The sequence below is a fragment of the Sebastes umbrosus genome, chromosome 2 (assembly GCF_015220745.1).
Source record: "Sebastes umbrosus isolate fSebUmb1 chromosome 2, fSebUmb1.pri, whole genome shotgun sequence".
Taxonomy (NCBI): domain Eukaryota; kingdom Metazoa; phylum Chordata; class Actinopteri; order Perciformes; family Sebastidae; genus Sebastes; species Sebastes umbrosus.
Window position 1 is genome coordinate 26,979,930 of NC_051270.1, and position 25,002 is coordinate 27,004,931.

At 39.4% G+C, this 25,002-nt stretch overlaps 1 protein-coding gene across 1 annotated transcript in view; it reads right to left on the reverse strand.

Moving 5' to 3' along the window:
- Window positions 1-647: 647 nt before the first annotated feature.
- Window positions 648-25,002, reverse strand: part of galnt18b (UDP-N-acetyl-alpha-D-galactosamine:polypeptide N-acetylgalactosaminyltransferase 18b) — a 95,549-nt gene continuing 71,194 nt past the window's right edge. Inside the window, exons 7-11 of the mRNA XM_037751686.1 lie at window positions 20,134-20,319; window positions 14,210-14,347; window positions 9,393-9,488; window positions 6,092-6,256; window positions 648-1,312 (exon numbers count right to left, since the gene is read on the reverse strand). Coding sequence (XP_037607614.1) covers window positions 1,166-1,312; window positions 6,092-6,256; window positions 9,393-9,488; window positions 14,210-14,347; window positions 20,134-20,319 — 732 coding nt within the window. The 3' untranslated portion in view covers window positions 648-1,165. The remainder of the gene's footprint in view (window positions 1,313-6,091; window positions 6,257-9,392; window positions 9,489-14,209; window positions 14,348-20,133; window positions 20,320-25,002) is intronic.

A 25,002-nucleotide genomic window follows, 5' to 3' on the forward strand; every position in this document is an offset into this window, starting at 1 on the left:
CTGAAGATTACCCAACTAAAACGGAAAACACAACTACCAAATACAGAAACACACTTAAGTTGACCACCTGTCGATGGTGTTGGAAAATGAGCTAACAATTAAAGTTTATTTCAGTTTTAACATTTGGATTGTATTTCCCATATTGCACAGCAAATATCTATAGAATACAGTACAGGCCAATAAAGCCCGTCACACTATGGCATGTCTACATGAGAGGTGTTTCAGCTGCTCTGCTAACGCCTCCTGTGGGAGACATGGTGTAAGTCATAAGTCACTTCATTACCCACAAATCACGGCATCGACTCACGTGCATGTCCCCCTGGAATCTTGCTCAGTTCCATTTATTTTTTTCTGCAACTTGCAGCATTTCTGTATTTGGTTGTTGTCTGACTTTGCAGTGCATTTTGTTATGTATGCTGTATATGTGTAGTCAAACTGGTGAAGTGTTTTGTATATCTGCATAGGTTTTCTTTAGTTGCAGTGCATTAAACTCTCAGAGCCACCGTACATATCCAACATTTTTGACAATAAAAAATCTATTTGGGATTGACAGCAGATTCCAGTCCTTTTAATTTCAACCCTTTTTGTTAAGATTTGAATCACAGATTGCGCCACAACAAAAGGAAAAAAAAAGGACTTGCGCTCAGTAGTTTACATGAGTTATTTTACTGTTATATATTACAAATAATCAAAATATTTACATGTAGAAAATAATCATTTTCAGATTTATTCCAACATTTCCCACAACTGTACAGCTGAATCGCATAATAAACCTACAAACCTGAGACACTAAAATAAAATAATTACAGCAGGGACGGGTTCAGAAAGCTTGCTACACAGTAGCAATTATGAACAAAGTACAAAAACATATTGGACCCATTACATCTTTTAAGTCAACGAAAATCTGACTGTACCACAAAATATACTAAATATACTACCTTGTCAAATCTGCAAAATACCCGCCAACTATGGCTGATCCTGTAGGCAAAATAAAATGTTTAACATTTACGATGTGATGTCGACTCGGCTCATCGGAGGACATCGTGGAGCTCAAAATGATCGTGTTCAACTCCTGTTCAATCTCCTGTCCCGACTCCTGCGTCTTATTCTTTCACACACACAAAAGAAACAACTTATTCACTCCGCTCTTCCCTTCAGCATTCGATCATAAGGCGCTGCTAAACAGCACGTTTGTGATGAACCATTTCTGTCCAGTGCATTTCTGCAGAGCCAGTTGGTAGCCAAACTCATTGTCGCTGCTCGCTACAAGCTCTAGGCATCTCTTTGATTTCCTGTTCTGAATGGATCCTCCCTGAAAAGATAAAAGCAGGCTGGTGAAAATTGTGCCGCGCTCCAAAAGAACAATTTGTGTGCACAATATAACTTGCCTGTGTTAAACCCACACTGCTGTGAATGGATGTGTGCAGCTGAAGCACCCTGAGCTCTGGGCGTTTTGGCTGAATCACACTACCATCCTCATTGGGCCCACCAGATAGCATCAAAAATGGTTTCAAGGCAAAAACAACATTGCAATTGCCAGTGTAGTCATTAGTGTTCTTCCTTGCAAGGGCCAAGATTATAAGGGAATACGCAGAAGAAAAGAGGAAAACGAAAGAGACAAAAACATCTGGTGTTGAGTTGAAAGAGAAATTGAAACAAAGGCATGACGGACACAAAAACCTTGTAGTTTCAGAGCCATTATACTATTATTTAAATCAATCATTTAATTTCTAATTGGCAGGTGGGAAATATGCTTGGAGGACGAGCGAAAACTTTAGTGCAAAAATAAAGTACGGTCCAGCAATTTACAAACTTTAATATGACAGCTGTTGCCCGATTCTGAGCACATCAAGCTCTGCAAAAATATTCCAGCGTGTCCCGATGAAACGCAGCAGGATTTTCTCATTACAGCGTCGGGGCAGACCAAGGGCAAGTGACTGAAGAGGAGGCCTTCAGCAGTCAATACAGTGTGGAGAGAGCTGCGAGGAGATAGCAGTGAGGAGAGAGCTCTTTCCAATACTATGAGAGCAATGTGGGGGGGGGGAAAAGAGCTAAAGATTGGACAGGTTGTACAGACTGAACTAAATTACTCTTTCTGTATTTTCAGAGTTTGGCCTATCTGTGAGGTCCAAGAGACATTTTATGTGATAGATAACAGATGGTAATAACTGCTAAAAGTGGCCATTTATGGACCACTATGTGGCGGTGTCCTTAGCCAGCCCATAAAAGCAGTGAATGGGGCAATCAAGGCGTTTTTTAAACTTATGGGTATCAGCTAAAGCCAGATTCGTTTCAGATCCCCACTCTAGGTTACACTGTGCCAGCTTTCAGATGAGTTGTGAACTGCAGAGATTATAAAATTATCATATTCTATGATGTGACAACATTTTAACCATCTCCATGACAACTTAGCAGAGCTGAGGAAGGCCACACGTTGTGGTTGAAAGCTTCAGAAACAAACAACATTAACATTATTTTGTTGAGCTGCTGTTTGCAGGGTCAATGATGAACCTTCAAGCTCCATCATTAAGGAAGAGAACATGAAAAAGGATGTAATATATTTAATATTTTATATATTTATATATTTTTTCAGCCTTTTAGAGCAAAGAGTAGTATCCAAACTTGAAGATACTTTTACACAGTTTTTAAAAAAAAATACTTTTGACGCAGACACAAGCTCCATGGCCAAGTTTTCCAAGGCTGGATGAGATCCTGGCAGTGTGCACTGCAGGAGAGTATCTGGGCCTGCCAAGGCTCACCAAGAAAACCACCTGTTTAAACTCTATTCAGAAACGGCCTCATACTCTTGGTTGGTTTGCTTCCGAATGCTGTCGGGGTGCTTGGACCCCTGCATACCTGCTTGCTGATTGTAACACTGTAAACTATTTGTAGGCGGACGATCCAAACAGATTATTTGTAACATTTCAACGGCTTATTAGTTGAGATTCAACAATTCAACTGTTACGCATCATCTGTAGATCTTTACGTATGTAATTCATGAACATACCTGCACATTCTCAGAATGATTTAGTTAAACTTGAACTACTCACTCAACCTACAGTTTGCTATACAGGAGTGATTATTCTGATTTGTCACATACAGTAATCTGTTAAACATCTACAGACAAAGCTCAACTAATAAGCTGTTGAAATGTTACAAATATTCAAAAACTATTTGTAGGAGGACTATCCAAACAGTGTTACCGTAAATTAAATAAATACTGTTGTTGTTAATATAAAACATTTGTTTTTAATTTTCAGGTAAGAAACCTCTATCAAAAAATATCTACCTGTAAGGCCTTTACACACCAGCGCCGTTTTCTTTGTGCGATTAATTTGCATGCCAACATATTTTTTCAAACTGTTGTTTTTTTCATGAATACTTTCACACAGAACAGAAATATTATGTGTCGAAAAAGCGATGTAATTTGTTTTTCAGAACCAACAAACATTGGTTTCAATTAACCAGTCACATTGTGCGGAACGTTTTGAGTTGCACCTATTTGCTATATTTATGAAACAACAACACCGAGGCTCCGTAGTCAGGACGGCAAACTTTTCAACCTTGACAAAAGCAGTGCAGAGCAGGGCCACTCCTTCTGTTCTTACCTTTCACAATAAAAACCCTAGTCATATAATATTTGCAGGCGAGTATTACACATTTTCGTGTTTATTCGTCACGCCCTCGGTGTGTAATGGCCTTTAGTAATAAATAAACATGATTTGACCAGCCTGACCAGGATGCTCTTTCACTGTTGATGTTACGGACTGAGTTACCCAGAGTAGTAATAATACTAATAAATTATACCATATATACTATACCAGACAAAACCAGGTAACATCTAATAGTCTTATGCTATACAATATATTTCAGATACAGAATGACTGTATAAACCAGGTGTTGACTGCAGGTGTTGAAGGCTTCACCGAATGATTATGTCATTTAGAGATGAGGTTTGGTTTACTAAGTTATCTGGATAACTTGGCTGAGTAAAAGTAGCCTAATAATTAGACTGAATTGTCATTTTGTTTCACTTTAATTCGGTCTAACGTTAGCTGATTTCTGTGTCGGCCAGGGAAAGGAACACATCGTCTGTTGACTTCAGGTTTTAGTTAAAGAAGCTTCAGTGGCAGTAGCTTAGAGCAGTTTATTTCTCAATCCATAGATGTAGTGATTTTTCTGGCTCCTGCACAGAGAAACAACATCCCTATTCTTAATGCTGTTTACAAAGCTCTGATTGGCCGATTGTTTCTCAAACCGGAGGAGACAGCAGACCATTAGCACAACACTAGACATATCTGAGTAACTCGCTAACAAATCAGAGATGTGGGTGGTGATTCAGAGGCCTGGATGGAGGCCAAACTACAACCCAGGATCGCTGGAGCAATAACTGATAAAAGAAGCAACTGGGTTTCACTCAGCCAACTTCTCTATATAACCCTTTCAGGCTGCTTCTTGCTAATGAATGTATATGCGAGCATATAGCATGTGGGAAGGTTGTTATTTGATTGAAGGTGCTATAGTTTGCATTACATTCTACTACGCTATATGCAGAACTATCTGTATTCGTTACAGAGAAATAAAAAGGTATCGCCCACGCCAGCAGAACAAACCATACGGTCCCACCCACTGAACATGTGCTCGCTTTTCTAATCTGCACCTACCAACGTATGACGGATCTTTACATGCACGCACTATTTCTTTTCTTTCCACAAATCAAAAGCTCTTCTTCGTGGATAACGAGAGGTCTTTACAGCGGATAAAGGAAGTGAAGTAATTTTGCAGGTTTCACTGGGAAGAGATTAAAAATATCTTCAGTTAATCAGGTTTTGTGCAAAATTTGAATTAAGATTAAACAAAAAAAACCTCTCTCTAATCTGTACAGTGTTCACCAAAGTTACTATGGCTGCATCAAGGCAATCTGTTTCTGCTTGAGTTGGACACTTTGCATACAAGCAGTCAAAACTGTCAATAATTGATGTCATATTTCAGAGACGTGCTACTCCCCAGTCTTGCTGATATGTCCCATCCTGCTTACTAAATTATACAAAGTTAACTAAAATAACCACTTACAGTTCAGTGTGAGGATATGGGACGTAAGCGCTCAAGCATATAAAAGCTTTTCACACTTTATGTCTATCGCGCTGTAAAACCAACCAACCTGTAGCGGCAGTCCAGCAGCAACATAGTCAAAAGAATATTGCATGCGTTATAATCATAGACTGTATATAAAGATGGACGACATGAAGCTCCTTAAAAGTGAAGCCAAAACATCTGGAACGCCCCCTGGTGGCTGGCTGCAGTATAGGTCATAAAGCCTGCCTCCTCTATTTTAGCGGATAGGCCAAACTAAAAAGTCAAAGTACACGTCAAATAAATTTTCCCCAAAGATGGTTTCTGTCATTTTAGGTAGTTCTTATCACATTTCAAGTGTTCATTTTTCTGATAAGTTATGTTTTAATTATTTATTTCAGTCTATAGAAAGGGGGTGAGACGTCATGATTGACAGCTGTGAGTCTCTCGATGACTGAATCTGAATCTGAAGATGGCAGCTCCCGTATCCGTGATATTTTGGCTTCACTTCTGTACAGTGGGAGGAAGTGGAGACAGGTCGCCCATCTTTATATACGGTCTACAGTTATAACAAGCGTCTAATATGAAGCACATTTGGGTTTTTAAATACATATTTGACTGAAAGAGGAACAAAATCTATAATTAACGCTGTGCTGACAGCGTGGCAGTTAACAATATGAGGTCCTTTGAGCCCAAATTAAAGCATGCAGTAAATCCAATTCACCCGCTGTCATGGGGCATTTTGTGAGGTGGCTGCTTGTTCTGTTAAAACACAGTTTGCAAGCACAGCTAATGAAGAAAGACAATCATCAAGTTTCACTGGCTCTTCACGTCTAAATGAGTTACAGAACTGAGGCGGTCACACAGTAAATTAAACCACTCGCATGATTAAAAGCTGCCAACACAGTTGGTTTTCCTGTCACAGTCAACAAATTGTCTTAACTGAGGCTGAATGTAAACAGAAAACTGAATGTTAACCTTGTGTTTTCTGACCGTGTGTGTTCGTGTGTGTCGTCACCTGAGAGAAGAGCCAGTGGAGCTTCATGCGTTTGGCTGCGGCGTAGCTGCACTCGAGGAGGCGCGGCCTGCTATTCACGTCCACCAGGCACTTGTTGTCGTCGTCGTCAACGGTTGGACTGAGGAGCCCGATGTGGAGCTGCTGAGTACTGGTGTAGTACACATTCTGCAAAGAAACACCACATCCTGCTAACTGCATAGTGCCGTACTGTAGGTTCAGACTGCTGTGGTTGACATTTAGATAAACGCTCCCTCCAGAGCTGTATATGACCATACAGGTAATAAACTATGCAGCAAATGAGGATTGCTCTTCGGTTGTCTTTGGGTATGAAAGAGACATTTACATACACTAACTATGCATATTTATACAGCTATGCTGACTGAATGGAGGACAAGGAAAGACGAGGCAAGGCACACAAAAGAAGCTCATTATTAATTCAGGAATGGGGAGAAAACCCAAATAATTGTGCCCTCTCTGATGGTCTCCATCCCAAATGATTTTTTGCTCATATTTAGCTGACAGAAACTGAAAATCATTTGCAGGAATAAAGCAGGAGAAGAGGCTGAGTGGTATAAGCATGACAGAGAGAGAGAGATGGAAGAGAGAGGGAATATGTGGATTGTATTTACAGAGAGACACAGCGGAGTCTGTTGGCGTAATGCTGGCTTTAGTTTGGTGTAGTGCACAAAGGATGGACTGTATATGATTACATACAGTACAGTCGGGTTTCCACACACATCATTGCAGTTTGTATGAGAGAGTTGGTTTGTGTTCTTTATACAATCGTAGAATAGAACATTGGTACATTTGTCTAGACAAGGCCATGTTAAACAAACTGCCTCCTGATTTATGTTTATATCAGTAGCTGCAACGTCCGTCGTTCCTCGAACCAACACCGTTTCTGGTGAAAGTGCTTTTAAAGTTTTTGGAGCCTCATCTTGATGTGAGCTACAGAGACATTTTAAACTACATTATTATATATGCATGCAAGATTTTAAAAATTAAGGATTACTTGCGCACTGAATGCACTAAATGAACATTATCTGGTTGTTGTAACTTTCTGTTTGTTTTAAATCTCTTTAATGTGAAATGTTGTTCTTTTTGCTGTTTTGCTCTTACGTCTGTTATTTGTGTTTTTATGAAACTTTTAAGATGCCATCTTGGCCAGGACCCCTTTGCAAAGGAGATTTATAATCTCAATGGGATTTATCCTGGCTAAATAAAGGTTAAATAATAATAATAATAATAAAAAAAATAGAAATAACTAATCTGTGCATTTTACAGAGCAAAGCAGGGAAGTAAAGTGAATTTACCCGAGCGCTGTACTTATAAGTATAATTTTGAGATACTTGTACTAAGTAAACTTCTACTCTGCTACCTTTTTTAAACAGCTATAATTACTATTTTACATACAAATACATTAAATGCTTATGGAAAAACAATATCGAATTATCGAGTATTTTTACATTATTGTACTGGTACTTTTACTTCAGTAAAGGATCGCTGTACTTCTTCTGCTACTAGCAGCTTAAAAGAAACAAATGAACAAAAACTAAACTGAAGGGAGGCCACATAAATCAGTACACAGAATCCAAATGAGAAAGAGGCGTAACAAGTCTATGGGGGAGATAGATTCATATCAGAGCAGACAATTAAACAGAGTCAGTCGGTGGAAGTCTATGCATTTCACAGTGGGGCCGCGGTAAAGCTCGTCTCTGACTCAGCACCTTCATTAGCTGTGAAAGCACCCCGAGATATTTCCTTTTATTAAAACAAAAACCACCAGGGCCATGTCTGCTTATTCTGCTGCGTGTCTCGCTTTTACTCTTATCCTTCTCTTAGTCATATTTGTCTCATGTTGCCCAAACAGCCTCCTGCCTCCTTCACACCAGACGTTCAACAGTCTGACGAGTGTGAATTTTTCATTTGTGCTGCTCATTTTCGGAGCCGCGCAGACTGCCAGGCCGTATGTGGCTGTGCTTTCTATTGTTGATGTGCTTAAGTCGCTGTATTTTATTACTGCTCGAGCTGAAGTGCTGTACAGTATGTTTGCTGACAACATGCTCTTGTAAAGTCAGTCACGTGCTGGACTGTAAGCTTTGTAATATAATTTCCTTTCATGTGTTGCTGTGCGATTTACTTTCAGCACGTCGATGTGCTGCAATTACCGCAGCGCTTCGCAAAGTCCAGCAACTCAGCAACATTTTGACAGCAAACATTTGCTATGTATATGTGTCACTATGGAGGCAATCCAGGGTCTAATTCCTCTCGATGATGTAACACTGAAACGTAAAAATAGAGCTGACTAGATTTGTCTTGTAGAGGAGATCCCTAATCTCATTAGGAACGCTGGTGCTACTCCAATCCTTTGTTTGAAATGCCTGGATTTATGAGAGATTTATAGCATGTAACAGATTTATAATTAGCAAGTTTTAAAGTTATCTAGGTCCCAGAAAGGGCTGTACAAGTAAAGGAAAAAGTGCTTTCCACAAGATTATACCGATTTCTCCTGAATCCGTTTTAATTTGCACTGCGGTGCAAATATCAATACGAGGCGCAACGAGGGAGAAACTTCCATTTGAATCTAGAGGGATAATGTGAGATCAAGTCTCACTCTATATGGACAAGTTTACAGCCTTCACGGCAAGGTTAAACAATCTCTGAAAACAATCTTCTCAGACATAATGGGACGGAGGAATCGATAGGAGCTGGAAGAAACTGGAGAAGGTAAATGATAATCAAGCTGTGCTAACATTTGAAGACACTTACTCCCTCTTATTTGGGCTGTCCTGAACAAGTAGTCCAGAGATACGGCTTTAAAGATATTGACTGGGGGAAATAAACAGAGGCAAGAAGCGGTTGGAATAATCCTTAAGTCTATCAGGTTGTGTGTTAGAAAGCAGGAGACGGAGACAAATGTTCAATTTAACTTAATCAGAAAAAAAGGATTTTACATTGTGTTTCGTCAATAACGTGGCATTTCATTCTGAGCCGGACTCAGTTAGGACATGTCAGCCGTAAATGGAGGTGTGTGAAAAATGGAGTTTAATATGTATTTAAAAACACCGAGGAGTGTTTCTGTAAAGGGCAAAATAGAAAACCTGATCCCGTTTTATGATGTGAGGCTACTGAGTTTGATTCAATCTGAAAGCAGAGGGAAGTTATTTTTCTTCCAGATGGAACAGGTTTTATTGAGTAGGGAAATACCCGAGATGGAAATAAAATATCGAGGTGATGTATTAAATCTGTCTTTGTGCTGCGCGCTGCATGAAACAGTGGTGCGGGGATAGAGGGCTCTAACCTGAGGTGTCATCCCGTGACAGAGATACAGGATGGGGACGTTGTCGTTGTCGGGGCCCTGGTCCAGACAGAGATCAGTCTTCAGGGAGTTCTTCAGCTGGAAGACAAAGAAAAACACACACAGTCACAAACATAGAAATAGAATAGAGTAGAGTAGAACAGACATTCCCATTCAAATCAACGTAGCAGGCTGGTCAGAGTGGCGGCATTTTTATGCAACAACAATCGACATTTTCTTTTTTACTAGTCAAATTACCACAACAAACAGTTCAATGTCCCCTCTACTCCTATTTTATTTCAATGGTTACAAACGCACAAAGAAACAAAATATATGAATTGTTTCGGTTTAAAATCAGTAATATGACAGGGCTTGTTTGCACAAACTAACACAGATATTAGTCATAGTCAGGTGCCGAGCAGTGTGAGCTTCAATTCAAGTCCATCACAATGAAAACACCTGTGCACTTTATTCAAACAAAAGGAAGGCTTCTTTCAAAGGATCCTATTGCTGCTGGATTATATTTGCTCTCAAAACAGGATTTTCTGAGAACAATTAGACGGTTTAAATGTGTTAAAGGCCTTGAAAACCTATTTTATCAGCCTCATACTATAAATGATGAGGTCGTACATGAACACACTATTTTTCATATTTTTTATTAACTGCTTCACACAATAGACACACCAACACAGTCCTGACGAAGCAGATTAACTGAGTTTTTTATTTGTTAGCTCTTACTAAATAATACCTAAAAAAGTTTTTTCTTTTTTAACTTTTCTTGCTGCTTATTATTTATAAATATGTAATGTTTTAAGATTAAAGCCAAGTTTTCAGAAGCTTTAAGATAGACTTTTAAATTAGTTATTAGTTATAAGTTATTCATAAATTCTAATAGATAAAATAGATTATACTGTGTTTTGAAAAGTTAGTGAGGTTGAAAGAATTTGTTGCTTTGAATCGAAAAATAGATATTCAACTTTTTTACCCATTGATGGGTTAAGATCAAAATTGCTAAATATAATCATGAAAAGATGTTTGTAATTATATATTTTGTATTGGTCATTTATATTTGTCTCAATAGTATTTTGTGATTAAAAAATGCTGATAATATCTTGTATGCTTCGTATTGATGGTGATCTATAAGTCACATTAATGATTAATGGACTGTGTATTTTAATAGGAAACTGAAAACAACCTCAGACATCCTCCTGATGAAAGAGAAACAGCTGAAAATGTTTGGTAAGGCGAATTAAATGCTGTGCGCTGGACTATGAATAATGGTAACAGATAAATCCTGTGTGGTGTCCAGTCCACAGATAAAGTCACACTGCCAAAACACAGTGAGAGCGAGGAAGCTGCATCTACCACCTGCTCTCTTCAACTCTGCAGTACGTTATTTCCTCTACAGGGGAAACTATTATACAAACATTAAGCGCTGCCTGCTGCGGTGCTCACTGTTGATATGGAAATGTATCCACATGATTGTGCAAGCTGTTCCATTCAGCTTCATAGCTATACCTATGAAAAGTAATGCACTGTGATTCGTATTTATCCCACAAAATTAATTTGTATGTAATCCACTTAACTGTGGACCAGGATGTATAAAGCGACGAGCGACAAATGCAGCGTAGTGAGGAGGTTGGTGTCGATCGATGGGTCAAAAAACACCAGACTTTCGCCCAGGAGACCGGTGTTTGTACCCCGTGTGAAACCAGAAGTCAACGTTGATTTATTTGTCACATAACTTCCGTACTTAAGTTACGCCACATCTGGAGTTATTTTAACGCAAACCACGATCTTTTCGTAAACCTAGTAGTAGAGGTTTTGTTGCCTAAAGCTAACCAAGTTGATCTTTTCCTAAACCTAACTTGGTAGTTGTGTTTACTAAACCTAACCAAGTAGTTTTGTTGCCTAAACCTAACCCAGTCGATCTTTTCCTAAACCTGACTAAGTAGCATTCTTTCCTAAAGCTAACTAAGTAGTTTTGTTGCCTAAACCTGACCAAGTCGATCTTTTCCTAAACCTAAATATGTAGTTTTCTTTCCTAAACCAAACTAAGTTGTTTTGTTTACTAAACCTAACCAAGTCTATCTTTTCCTAAACCTAACTAATTAGTTTTGTTGCCTAAACCTAACCAAGTTATTTCCTGTGAAGACAAGACAAGAAATTTATTTTGTAAAGACTGCAGCGGAAATTGACAGGTGTCTCACGTGTTGCTGGACATTCGTAGGAAAACTGCTCGAAAAATGAGAAATAACTTTTCGTAAAGTATAATACGAACCGCTGTGTGAGTTTCGACAGGCGTTAAAAAAAACAAAAAAGAGAAAAGAGAAAGATCTTTATATCCCACAGTGACCATCTAATCCCAGCATCAGCCTGGCACATTCTCTGAGATGCATATAAAGAGAATATAAATATTAAAGGATATTTACATAAAATACAGAGGAAGCCTGAGCGGGTTGCAACATCTAAAACGTGAATCATACACTGAATCCTCTTAGTTTCATTTTTGCTTTATAAAAATGTAAATCAGAAGCGTTATGCTTGATGAACATGACTCAGACTTTGAGGGCCCAGAGGGTTATTCATGCGCATCATGACAAAGGTCCGCCTGATTGAGAGATACAAAGTGCTCCGCAGGGAGCTCCAGGGAGGGTGGTTTGTGTGGGAGAGTGAATTAGGTAAAGATGGGAGATCAGAAGAACACAGCTAGGGGAGGATGCAGCTCCCCGTTGGCTCAGGAGATGTCTACTTCTATCTGATAATCAGCAGATCCACAGAAAGCACATGCAACTGCTCAGGTCTACCAGTGGAAAAATATGTCAGTATAACAGTGACACCAGCTGGGACATTATCTTAAAGTGAAACATAAGAGCGGAATTTTTAGCTTCTGTAATGTGACACGTGTCTGAGTGAGACGTAATATCCTTCAGATTTGATTGTACTGCTCTAACGTGGGCGTGGCTCAGCGAATATGGAGCGATATAGAGCTGTAGAAAAGGTTCCTATACATTTTCCATATCCACTCAAATTTCCAGACTTCTCGGTTGTCCAAATATGGTCTGAAAAAACAGACCATATTTGACTTTGTGACTTCATGACTCTGGGTGCAGAGTCTGTTGTGACAAGACAACAATGCTTTTGCTCTTGCATACCCATTGTGGCCGTTCAGTCCACAGCCCTACACAGAAAGTTGGATGACATTCCGCTGTCAAACATCTTTGCACTTGGGGCAGGGTTGTTTTGCAGGCTGTGACGTACAGGTCAAGAGGCAGCTCTGCGTAGGAGTAAGTGTTCAGTTGCACGCCATAGCCTACTTCTTGCCTTGCTTTCGACGACCTCAAGCTCGCTCTGGCCCGCGCTCTCTCACACAGCAAAGTACTCTCATAAAACGGTTCATATGATATCTTACAAAAAGTTATTCCTCTTTTTTCATGCATTTTCTTATAAATGTCCAGCAACACGATCAACACGTCTTCACAGAAATCATGTTGGTTAGGTTTAGGCAACAAAACTACTAATACTAGGTTTGTGGTTTGGGTTAAAATAACTTTGGAAGTGGCGTAACTTAAGTACGGAAGTTACGTGACAAATAAATCAACATTGACTTCTGTTTCACACGGGACACAAACGCCGGTCTCCTGGGTGAAAGCCCGGTGTTTTTTGACCCACCAATCCACCCCGACCTCCTTCCTACGCGGCGATTGTCGCTCTTTATATTTCCTGGCTCACAATTACATGAATTACATATGAATTACAGAGCATTACTTTTCATAGGTATAGCTACGACCGGTGTATGAGACCAGCCTGCACACAGTGGTGCTTGTATGATCTATTTATTTTTAGAAATTCAGAATTTTATATTTTTAGAAAGCAGAATAGAGGCAATAGCCTGGATACGCAAATGTTTCTCCATAATCTCTTTTCTTTTTTCTATACTTATCCAGACCTGGAAATTACTAAAAATCAAATTCCATATTTTTCCATACTGCGTAGAAGCCCTCTGTAGAGGACAATTGGCCTCCACCTGCGCCTAGCTTCACCCACATGTTCAGATCAGGAGGAGGAGGCAGAAATGAATAAATTAGACCTCAAACACATTCTTTGGAAATGTCAACATTTTTGCCAACAAAAATAATTTTCATCCATGCACAAGAGGCATGGCATGTAACGGCTCCTCGAACCAACCGCGAGTGACGCGCCCTCAGATGCATGTCGCAAATATAGAATAATGAGGTCAACTGACTCGGAGAAACTAAAGTAATGAGGTCGGCCTATTTCCTCGCTATATCCATCCACCATTTGTCAGTTTGTAATAAGGAAAAATCATCCATACAACATAGAAAGCATAATACTGCGGTCTGTGTGTCACAGAGTGTTAGGGTGAACCACGGTGATGTGAGGTGGGAGGACCGTGGAAATAAAGCTGTTTGAGAACAACTAGGAACGGGCAAATAGAAACACTGCCAGCGCTGTTGGCTCTCACTTTTTCTGGCTTGTCTTGCTAATAAAATTCTGCTGCAATGCCCTCAAGTGGGAAATACTACATCTATATTTAAAGTAAGCTTCAACTGATCCATCCACGTATCTAATGAACATTAATCTAACAGAAAATGATTTTTCTGTAACTTCTGAAGTGAGAAGGAAAGAGTCAAAGTTGCTGCAGCAAACCTCGTCTTTGTGAACTGTTTGTGCTCCTGACGGCAGCCATCCGTATCCCAACACAAGGGATTAAAATGATTTGCTCAGGCACGGTTCACACTCGTTTTGGCTTTTGCAGACGCTGAATTGCATTTGGGATGAAGAGGGAGGCGGCTTACCACTCCGTATGCGATGGTGTCGCTGTACATCCTCATCTCAGGGTAGATGTTGACCAGGTACCATCGGAAGGTTTTACACTGCAGCCTCTTCCGCAGAGCCTTCCTCTCAGAGATATCGCCGATGTCAATCCCTGAGTCCTGGGTTCATGCAAACACACACACACACAGAGAGAAGCACACAGATGCACACAAGGCATAACATTGATTAACTGTAGCTTGTGGAGAAGCAAATCAGATAATGTGCCATTGAGGAGCATTGTGCAGCCATTTGTAGTGTATTTGAAAAGCTTCTGTGGGGTTTTGATTTTTTCCTGTTCTGACTAGAGGACAGCTACTGAACTATTTCCAGCTGCAACATCACACAGCCACAGTCAGGGCAGTAATAGAGTACATCTACTCAAGTACTACACTTAATTGTGAGGTGTTTTGAGGTACTTGTACTTTACTTTGATGACTGTAGTTACTGGTTACTTTTCAGAGTAAGACTGTACATAGAAAAACATGCATATAAGCTTATAGAATAAATACATTGACAAGATTAAGCAGTGTTTTTCCCCTCTAAACGTTTCACATGGTTTCATTTACATAACTGTTTGAAGCCCAAAGAGGTAAAAATTATAAAAGCTGCAACGATTAGTTGATTAGTTGTCACCTATTAAATTAATATTTTGATAATTGATTAATCAGTTTGAGTAATTTTTTAAGAAAAAAAGTAAAAATTCTCTGATTCCAGCTTCTTAAATGTGAATATTTTCTGTTTTTTTTACTCCTCTATGACAGTAAACTAAATATCTTTGAGTTGTGGAAAACAAGACATTTGAGTACGCAATCTTGGGCTCTGGGAAACAGAGTTCGACATTTTCACAATTTTTTCTGACATTTTATAGACCAAACAACTAATCGATTAATTGAGAAAATAATTGACAATGAAAATAATCGTTAGTTGCAGCCCTAAAAATGATACAAGAGCAAAAACATATTACAGATTTGTGTATCTCAGGACTTTATTTTTTCTTCTTTCTTCTCCCATCTATCATCTCACAACTCCTCAGATTTATCTTGTGAGGGGCCGAACCCCTAGTGTAGTTTGGAAACCCCTGGACTAAACTACCCAAAGAAATAGAATGAGAGTAGAACAGACATTTCCATTCAAATCAACATAGCAGAATGGTCAGAGCAGTGGCCATTTTTATGTGTACCGTTGCCACTGCAAAGAACTGTGACCGTTGTAGCGGGCTACGTAAGGGATAATGTACAGCGAGCCGGTCATTGTTGTGAAAGAAACCCCCACAGTACGGTTCTCTCATCCCCCTGAAGGGAATTCTTTCACAACAATGACCCGCTAGCTGTACATTATCCTGCTTATTACACGGCTACTTACTTAAGAAATCAATAATTTTACACAAAAGCGGTCCGCCAGAGTCCGACATCGTTTTGCAGTAACGACCAAACAAGCAGTGGAGTAATACGAAGCATGGTGAGGCTTCTTTTGTGCACAATCTCTGTTGCCCTGCTGCTAGAGAGGAAATGGCTCATTAACACACCAGGACACACAGATATTTATTATTATGAATGTGATTATAGGCCCAGGCTACATGATGAGCATCAAAAAGAGACAGACAAGGAAAAAGCTGCCTAATTACTCATTTATACTCCTGCGGCTCTGCACCTATATGTTCTGTGCGGACACCTCTCGTACGTGCCGAGCATATAGAGTATAGTACTAGAGATGCACCAATCCACTTTTTACAGTTCCAATCTGATTCGGATACCTGAATTCGGATATCTGCTGATAGCAATATAATACCGATATCAGATATCATTGCATTGCAATTTTGCATTAAATTTAAATGTATTCCAAAGCAATTTATTTGAACTGTAGGTTAAGTAGGCTTAACATGCAAACAGGTGTAGAAGTGCAAATTGCCATGGCAACTCCTTTAATGTTTGGAAAACTTGAACAAACTTGAGTGCACAGCAAAACTACTAGTAGATTTCTATACATGAGTTCAAAAGTAATAAGATAATTTCAAAGAGGAATACAATGACAAAATGACATATTTATATGGATCGGTATGTGGATCAGTAACCTCAGTCAGATATCCGATACATGAATTACGTCAGTATCGGAACCCGATATCGATAACGGATCAAATCGGCCCCATCTCTTTAATAGTACTGCAGCGGGTTGCGTGTAGCATTTAATCTGTTTTGGATTTGGACCAGTGGTTTTCAAATTCTTTGTCAGGTGGTCTTTGATTTATTTTAAAGGCGTTGATTCAGTAGTTTCATATAAATCTCGTCTAGTGAGTGTGACATATTTTACGGCCCCACTGACAATGGAAAGTCATCGTTTGTCCCTGACTTAGCTGGATAGCTAAATTTCATCAGCAAGTCTCTGAGCAGGAAAATCCATAGAAGAGTTCTGGCATCAAGAGTTAAAATTCAGACAGGGGTACAGAGAATAAACATTGCATCATACAAAACTAAAAGCACTTTCCATTTAAAAACATTGCAACTCGTCAAATGACCACGGCAAACAGTTCAATGTCCGTTCTACTCTCATTCTATTTCTTTGAAACTTCCAAACTGTATCTAAAGTAGATGAACTAGCTCCACCTCGAGCAGCGGCAGCAGTAAAATGATTCTTACACACTGATGCACCAGAACAATCGAATAACGTCATATATAATAATACACAGTATCAGTCATAGGGGCACATTTTATGCAGAATGAGTACTTTTACTTTTCATACTTTAAGCACATTTAACTGCTAATGTACTTTTACTTAAGTAGGAATTTAAATGCAGTATTTATTGGTACTTTTACCTAAGTTAAGGATCTGAGTACTTCTCCCACCACTGCATGTTACCATCTGTTGCCCGCTGTATCATCATCAACATCACTGATGCCTCTCTTTAATAACTCAAAAGCTGAAGTGGGTGTAAATGTTGCTGACGTGTCTTTCTGGTACTCAAAAACATCAAAAAGTGAACTCAGAGGGACTTCACATGAACATTGGTGCTGTGTTGACTTTTACACTCTCAGAGGTAAATTAACACTGACAATTTAGCTGTGTAGTTAATTCGGGGGGCTAAAGCTGGGGCTGAATTTCATGCTTCTTGAGTACAGACTCTGTTAAACGCCTCATTATTGACTGAATGAATTGCCTGCAGATGTTCATCTATTCATAACGTGGATTTACATATTCAAACAGATTATGCAGGAGGAGGAAAAAAGCTTCAGTGAGCAAACATTTGACTTCGCCTTTGAGGGATGCTACATTTAACATAAGACATAGTGCGGTTATTTACTTTAATGCACCGAATCCAGTTCAAGATCAAATGAAAATCAGTATCTTCTGAAAACGCAGAAATATAAAACACAAGGCAGTGTGCAGCATATACGTTTAGTATCAGTTAGATTCATGCAAACTTTGAGACATTTTGTACTTTGAGCTGTTGACACTACAGATGTCTTTATTCAATATGTCAAATAACACAACAAAGCCTCAAATAAAGACATCCAAGGGAATAAACTGTTGCATAATAGAATAAAATTAATTATGTACATCTTCTTTTTCTCTGTACTTTCTGTATTATTAATTATTTTGCTCCCAAGTCGCAGCTGTAATCCAGATAGTTCCTTTAATCATCTTTTAAAATGTAATTGTCGTCTTTTTCTAACTGCTAGTGTCTCCATTTAGACCATTTCACTGAATCATATTTAGCATTTATTTATTCTGTGGCACGTATTTAATTCAGGCCAATCTGTAAGTAGCAAGAAATAATTTCATTTGAGCCTTCTGGAGGTGTCGGGGGTCTGATTCAACTAAACATCTGCGATGGGAGGAGTGCAGCTGATAACAGATGACACTCCACCCTGTGACATTTAGATTAGGTGGCTGCAGAACAGAGCTGCCTGTTGGTGCAGTAGATTTATGATGGTATCATCATCTGTATTCATATTTGTGGGTTTGTGCATCATTTCTCCCCATCTGACTTGGACTTCTGCATGAATGCTGCCTTTGGATTATGACGAAAAAGGCTGCAACGGCGAATCCTGCGTATAGGTAACAAAAAAGAACCCGCTCTGCTTTCTGTCTATTAAGGCTGTAGCCAGTTTATGGCTGACATCTGACATTTGAAAAATGGGACACATGTACATACTGAGGATTGTGATAAATAGGTTTTGAGTTCATGCAGTTCAGCAAACACGGTTTCACCTCAGCTGTCTATAAAACTGTGAAGATGAAAGAACTTCATGATGACGGATAGCTTATGATGGATTTCTGCTTTATGAAAAACTGTTTTGCATCATTTTGGGGTATATTTCCTTTTCAGCTACACAGATTAAGACTTTTGTTTTTCCGTTTTGACCAGTGGGCGACCTCCGAGTCTGAAAAGTGAAGCCAATGCAGAAGTGCCTTAAACTTGCATTCTTTTTAATAGAAAGCAAGGGGCGACTGAAAATGACCCTACTTCTCACTTGATTTATTACCTCAGTGAACATTGTAAACATGAGTTTATGGTCTCAGTCGTTAGTTTCAAGTCTTCTTCAATACAGCATGATGTTCATTTAGTAAATTATGGTCCCATTTAGAGTCAAATAGACCATAATGCAGGGTATGCTTTAGGGCGGGGCTACCTTGTGATTGACAGGTCGCTACCACAGCGTTGTCTGGTCTGGGAGTTGTCCATGTTTTCGTCTTACAACTTTAACCCTTTCACAGTGTGTTTTCAGTTCATGAAAGTTAATAATAACCTTTTTGGTCGCCTGAAAATGTGTTATTCAGAACCAATATAGCGACGGCCAAAAACCAAGATGGAGATGGCCAAAATTCCGAACTAGAGGCTTCAAAGCGGCAGTCCACAAACCAATGGGTGACGTCATGCTGACTACGTCCACTTCTTATATACAGTCTATGGTTTTGACCACTTGTCAACAAAAAATAACCATACTTGTTGAATCTTGGAACAGATTGGTTTAATGTAATAAACTAAAATATGTCCTACTCCCAGAAGACACTGCAGTAAAAAAAGGTCCTTTAGTAACAAGTGCAGCTCAGAATATTCTTCCATCAATATGAAGTTAAGATACAGTTAAGATAGAAAATGACAAATACTGTTGGACTCTGTTAGTGGCCAAGTGTTTAAGACGCATGCCACATAACTTCAACGTCTCTCTCCGTTTCCTGTCAGCATATCTGCTGTAACCCATCTAGTAAAGGCCAAACGCCAAAAACATTTATGTAAAAAAAATGGTGAATCCAAATGAGCTGCTGATTATACACAAGAGTCCCTCAAAGTGATAGAATAAAAGTTGAACTACTGAATGGTTGTGCAGCAAATGGTACTGTGTTTCTTTGTATTATTCAAAATGTCATCAGATTTGTTTGTGTTAAAAATAAACACAACTAAAGTCACAAATTTAGAATAAATACGAACTAAACTAATGACACCTTTGTACTGTAGGTGACTACATAAGGGATAATACTCTGACAGGATGATGCATCACCCTGAAGGGGTTTATTTCACAACAATGACCCGCTAGCTGAACATCATCCTGCTTATTACACGGCTACTTACTTAAGAGATCAATAATTTGACACGAAAAGTGTCCTCCAGAGTCCGACTTCAGAACTTCGTCCATAGCAACGGTCTGTTATACATAGCAACGGTCTGCTTTAAAGAAATAACCGTAGAACCCCGTAATTGAGAACGCCAATATATCCTCATTTGTATATATTGACTCTACTAGTTTGCACTCTGGTTAGATGCAAAACTGCATTTCGTTGTACTTGTAATTGCCTGTATTGTGACACCAATGTGACAGTGAATAAAATGTTGTGATAGTATCCTATCGTTGTAACTCATCAAACTTAATACGTATGATCTGTTAGAAAAACAACACGATGAACTCACCTCTACGGGAATATTCCAGGCCATGTAGACGTGGCTTTTAAACTCATCCATCCAAACTTCTGCAACTCTGAGGGCGTTTCGCCGCACATGAGACGTCAGATCGTCGGTGTAGGGTTTGTGAGCACGCTCTATGTGGGCGATGCGAGCACAAGGAAGGACCTCGACACTGCCGCCACACTGCCACACCTGGATTCAAACATTAAGAATACAAAGAAAAGAGAAAATTGTCATTCATCCACGGTAACGGCTTAACAATGAATCTGCTTTAGGAAATCAAAAAGTCACAATACACACACATACAGCCTTCAAGTCTAAACCACAGCTGCACCAAAGGTTGCACAGATGTTGCTGTGATGCTGTTGCACCTGATGTTCATGCTAGCTAGACAATAGGCCTTCTGTGGAGCACTGGAATAATGTTTGAAGTTGATTTCAGAAAGTAAAAAGTTCCAGCAAAGCCTATCTCCTTGTGCTGCCATTGAATAAACACAATTTAATTCCTGACTTGATGAAAAATGTTATTTTTTTTCTTTGTAGAGCCATGAAGTCTCATTATTTTCCACTCTTCTATTTTTCTCATCAGTCAATATACATTTATTTTGTCTCTCTTGTTCTACTTTTTAAAGCAAGTATCTTTGTTCTGATTCTACCAGTAGACTTAACAACAGACTGAGGCTGGAGAGCCATTGGGACGACCTCCACACAGTCAGTGCAGCGGGCCAGGATGGCATCACTTCTAGGCTGCTGAAAGCACGTTTTGGCCAACAAGCAGAGGCCCTCCATCATCACCTCTGAAGCCTATTGTATCCTTGACTGCGAGGAGGGAGTCCCCATTGTGGGAGACGCTAATGTCCCAGTGCCCAGGAGGAGCAGCCAGAGTCGTTGATGACTGAAAGCCAGTGGCACTAACTCCTCATCTAATGAAGACCTCTGGGAGGCTGCAGACCCTGGTGCAGGGATCTCTGCAAACTTTTCTCCACTGTGATACTTCTATCCAGCAAATGGTGACAATAAAAGACTCCTCCATGAACACTAAAGGGAAAAATATATTTTGTGTGCATGTGATGACACATTCTATAATAGTTTTGCAGCATCATATGTGTTTTCATATTATGTTCTCAGATCACTTAAATCTTTGTATAAACTGCAAAGAACAAAGAAAACAGTGTTTTTTTTTGTATAGCGCATTTTTTACATCCACTGCTCACACACTTAATCCCATAATTTCCATACTTTCCATCATACATTTCAAATCCAGCATTAAATGTGTTTGTTATGGTTATTTATGTAATTGATCCATGTGTAAAAGCCATAATTGCCCATATCAGTTATTAACGTTTCAATTTATTTTGTTATCTTTTAACATTGATACATCAAAAATTATGTGGATTAAAGAGTTAAAAAACGTTGATGAGAACTATACGAGAATCAAAGCTTGGAGGGAACTGAATTAGGAAATGAATTAAAGCGTACAATGCTGCTGATTAGTATCTGAAGAATTTGAATGGTATCGCAAAGCAATTCAAAGACTCAGTCAGCAGAAGCAATGAAGATGTCCTCCTCTGTTTATATGTTCACATTTGTATGGGGGTCATCAAGGGAGATGTCACCACCAGAGTCTGTCGAGGATCCTCAGAAACCACTTAAATGTGCTGAGCTTAACATTAGTCCAGGACACCCGGCGTGTTAGTAAGAATAAAGTTGAAATCCTCCCACTGTGTTGTTATGTGCGGATCTAATAGCGCAGCTGACATCCAAGTAAAATGTGTCATTTCCATCAAAAAAACAGCTGCCAAAGAGCATAAACAGTGTTCGGTGCAGATGAGCATCATTAAGGATGATGTGACATAAACTGTGGATGTGATCGGGACACTAATGACAGGACAGGACACGCTCTGAACGGGCTGTCAAGCAGATGTGGTCATAACCTGTTGGTGTGTTGTCACTGATGGTTATTCAAGAGGAAGTTGCCTTTTCAGTCTTTTTATTAACTATTTTATTGATTAAAAAAAATTCAAAAGGTGTTTTTCAATTTCCTTTGCTGCGGTAAACCCTGACCCTGTTGGAGGTCCCATAATTAGAATACACAGCTGGTAATTAGTTGAGCATTATGTACATAATGATCATACACGCTACGTATTTACACACACACAAACACAAACCCTTGTTCAAGGGGCTGAGTGGTTAACAGGCGGCAGGACGAGGCTGAACATGTGCAGTATTTCCACAGTGAGATTTCTCTGGGAGGCCATTGATTAAAATCAATCAATATAGCAACTCAGACTGTGAAGCATCTTGTATAATTTATTTCCCTATTTTTAAGACGGACAAAGCATAGAGCTTGTCATCTCAGTCCAAGTAGATATTCTGTAAGTAATAGTGAATTTAAGGTTTATGTGGTATTTAAATTCAAAGAGAAATTGGTTTGTTGTGGCAGCTGCAGTGATGTCCTGGCGTCACGCTGAAACTGCAGATTACCGACTGATGTTCTTACATGTGTTCCGTTTCCAAAAGCAGATCAGTGACATCATTTTAACATGAAAAATATGTTACAGCAATTACAACAGAGAAACTCAAAGTCCAGCCATGCTAACACACAGATCAGCACATAGATCCAACCAGTAACGAATAGGGGTGGGAAAAATAATCGATACAGCATAGCATGGCAGTATTTCGCATGGGAATATTGTATCGATACACAGACCGTCTTTCAGAGGTTGTAGTTGGCTCTGTCTAGAGTGAAGATACTGTTATCATATCAAACTAGAAAACCTAAGGAATTCATTGGTACCAAGAAAGTCATGCTAGCTCGTTACTTATTAATGCTCTGAAATTATGCCACATTTTGGCGAGGAAAAACTGGCATGGCCATTTTCAAAGGGGTCCCTTGACCTCTGACCTCAAGATATATGAATGAAAACTCTGAGATGAACAGAATGAAAACTGTATCTTATTAGATAAAACAAACATGTTGACAAACTGTATAATTTGCAGTTGAAAAAAGGTAATATCGCAATATTGCATATAACAAAATGTTTAAAATCGCAATAAGACCATATCATGACTTAAGTATCGTGGTAATATTGTATCGTCGGGACTCGTGGGCATTAGTCAATTAACAGAATATCAAACATCAAGTATTTTGATGATTAACAATACGAGTAATTTTCCAAGCGGAAAGGCCTAAAATATTGCTGGCTTTCCGTTTTATATTATTACAAACTGAATGTCTTTGAGGTTCGGACGGTGGGTCAACATCAGCATGCTAATATGCTCACAATGACAAAGCTAACATACAAATGATCAGCAGGTATGCTAATGTTTGCCATGTTCACCATCTTACTGTGCGTTCCATACTACCATACTGTTTAGTATGACAGAAAAAGATTTAGTATGTCAAACGCAGTATGCACAAAAGTACCAGGATGTCGCATTTTGCAGAATACAAGCTAAGATAAGATACGATAAGATATTCCTTTATTAGTCCCGCAGTGGGGACATTTGCGGTGTACAGCAGCAAAGGGGATAGTGCAAAAAACAAGATGCATCAGCTAACACAGTAAAAAAAAGAGCTAAACAAAGTGTAACAAAATATGAACCATTTAAATAGAAGGAAGTATAAAAAAAGGAGCAGTATATACAGTATTGACAATAAACAGACTATTAACAAAATTGCACAAGTGGAAAATGATATTGCACAGTATGAATTACACCTGAGTAGTACTGATAGACAGTTGGTGTACAGTAAAGTGCAGTTCTGCTGTCAGTTTTTTGGTGTGTATGTGGTCTACTGGGAGCAGTGCTGGTTGTGGAGTCTGACAGCTGCAGGAAGGAAGGACCTGCGATAGCGCTCCTTCACACACTTTCGGTGGAGCAGCCTGTCGCTGAAGGAGCTCTCCAGTGCTGAGATGGTGTCCTGCATGGGGTGGGAGACAGCTTAGCCATCATCCTCCTCTCTCCCTCTAGCATGCTTTTCTGGCTATTCTGACCCACAATCCTCTGCACAGCGTATATATGAGCAAGATGGTCAAAGTTCAAGGCACAATGTTATGTAGTGTGTCCCAATTGTATGCATACTGCATGCAACAGTACATACTTTGTAAGGACAGCTGCAGTATATACCAAAAGTAAAAAGAAAAAGTATGTGGTTTGGAACGTAGCTTTAGTTTTGCAGGTTATTTGCTAATTAGCACCCAACAAAGTAAAGCTGAGGCTAATGGGAATGTCATTAGTTTTGCAGATATTTTGGTCTTAATGAGACATTTTTTTTTACCTGATAATGTTATTACAATTCATCCTGAGAGGGAACATGAATGGAGTCTGGACTAAAGTGGTGGACTGACCCACCTTGCCATTGTTAGAGCGGTGCTGCCAGCTTGGATACTAATAACGGAAATGATCAGTTGCAGTCCAGTCCGAACCCAACTAAACACACCACTTTGAAGATTTGTTGAAGCTGAAAATAGTGCAGTGAAACATCGAACAATTGTGCCATCACTTTTCTAAAAGCCTCAGTCAATTACAGCTCGTATGCAACCTCGGCCCCCCAAATAATTGTCCCTCCATTCTTCAGCGTAAACTTTCCTTTTCTGAGGATGAAACAAATGCCTCAGAATTTATGCCTGCGTGACGCTCCCCTGCAGTTAACCGCTAATTGTCTGCTGCCTTTTTCCCCAAATGAATCACAAGGAATGGGTCATTACTGTCAACATACAGCAGAAGTCTTCCATTACTACGGAGGGCTGTATTGTTATTCCATTCAAAACAACACTTTTATACTGTGGATAGTGCACCCCATCTAATTTGCATGCCCGACTCAGACAATCTGCTGCTGAAAGCGGAAAGCATGGCTCAAAAACACTTTGCTCCA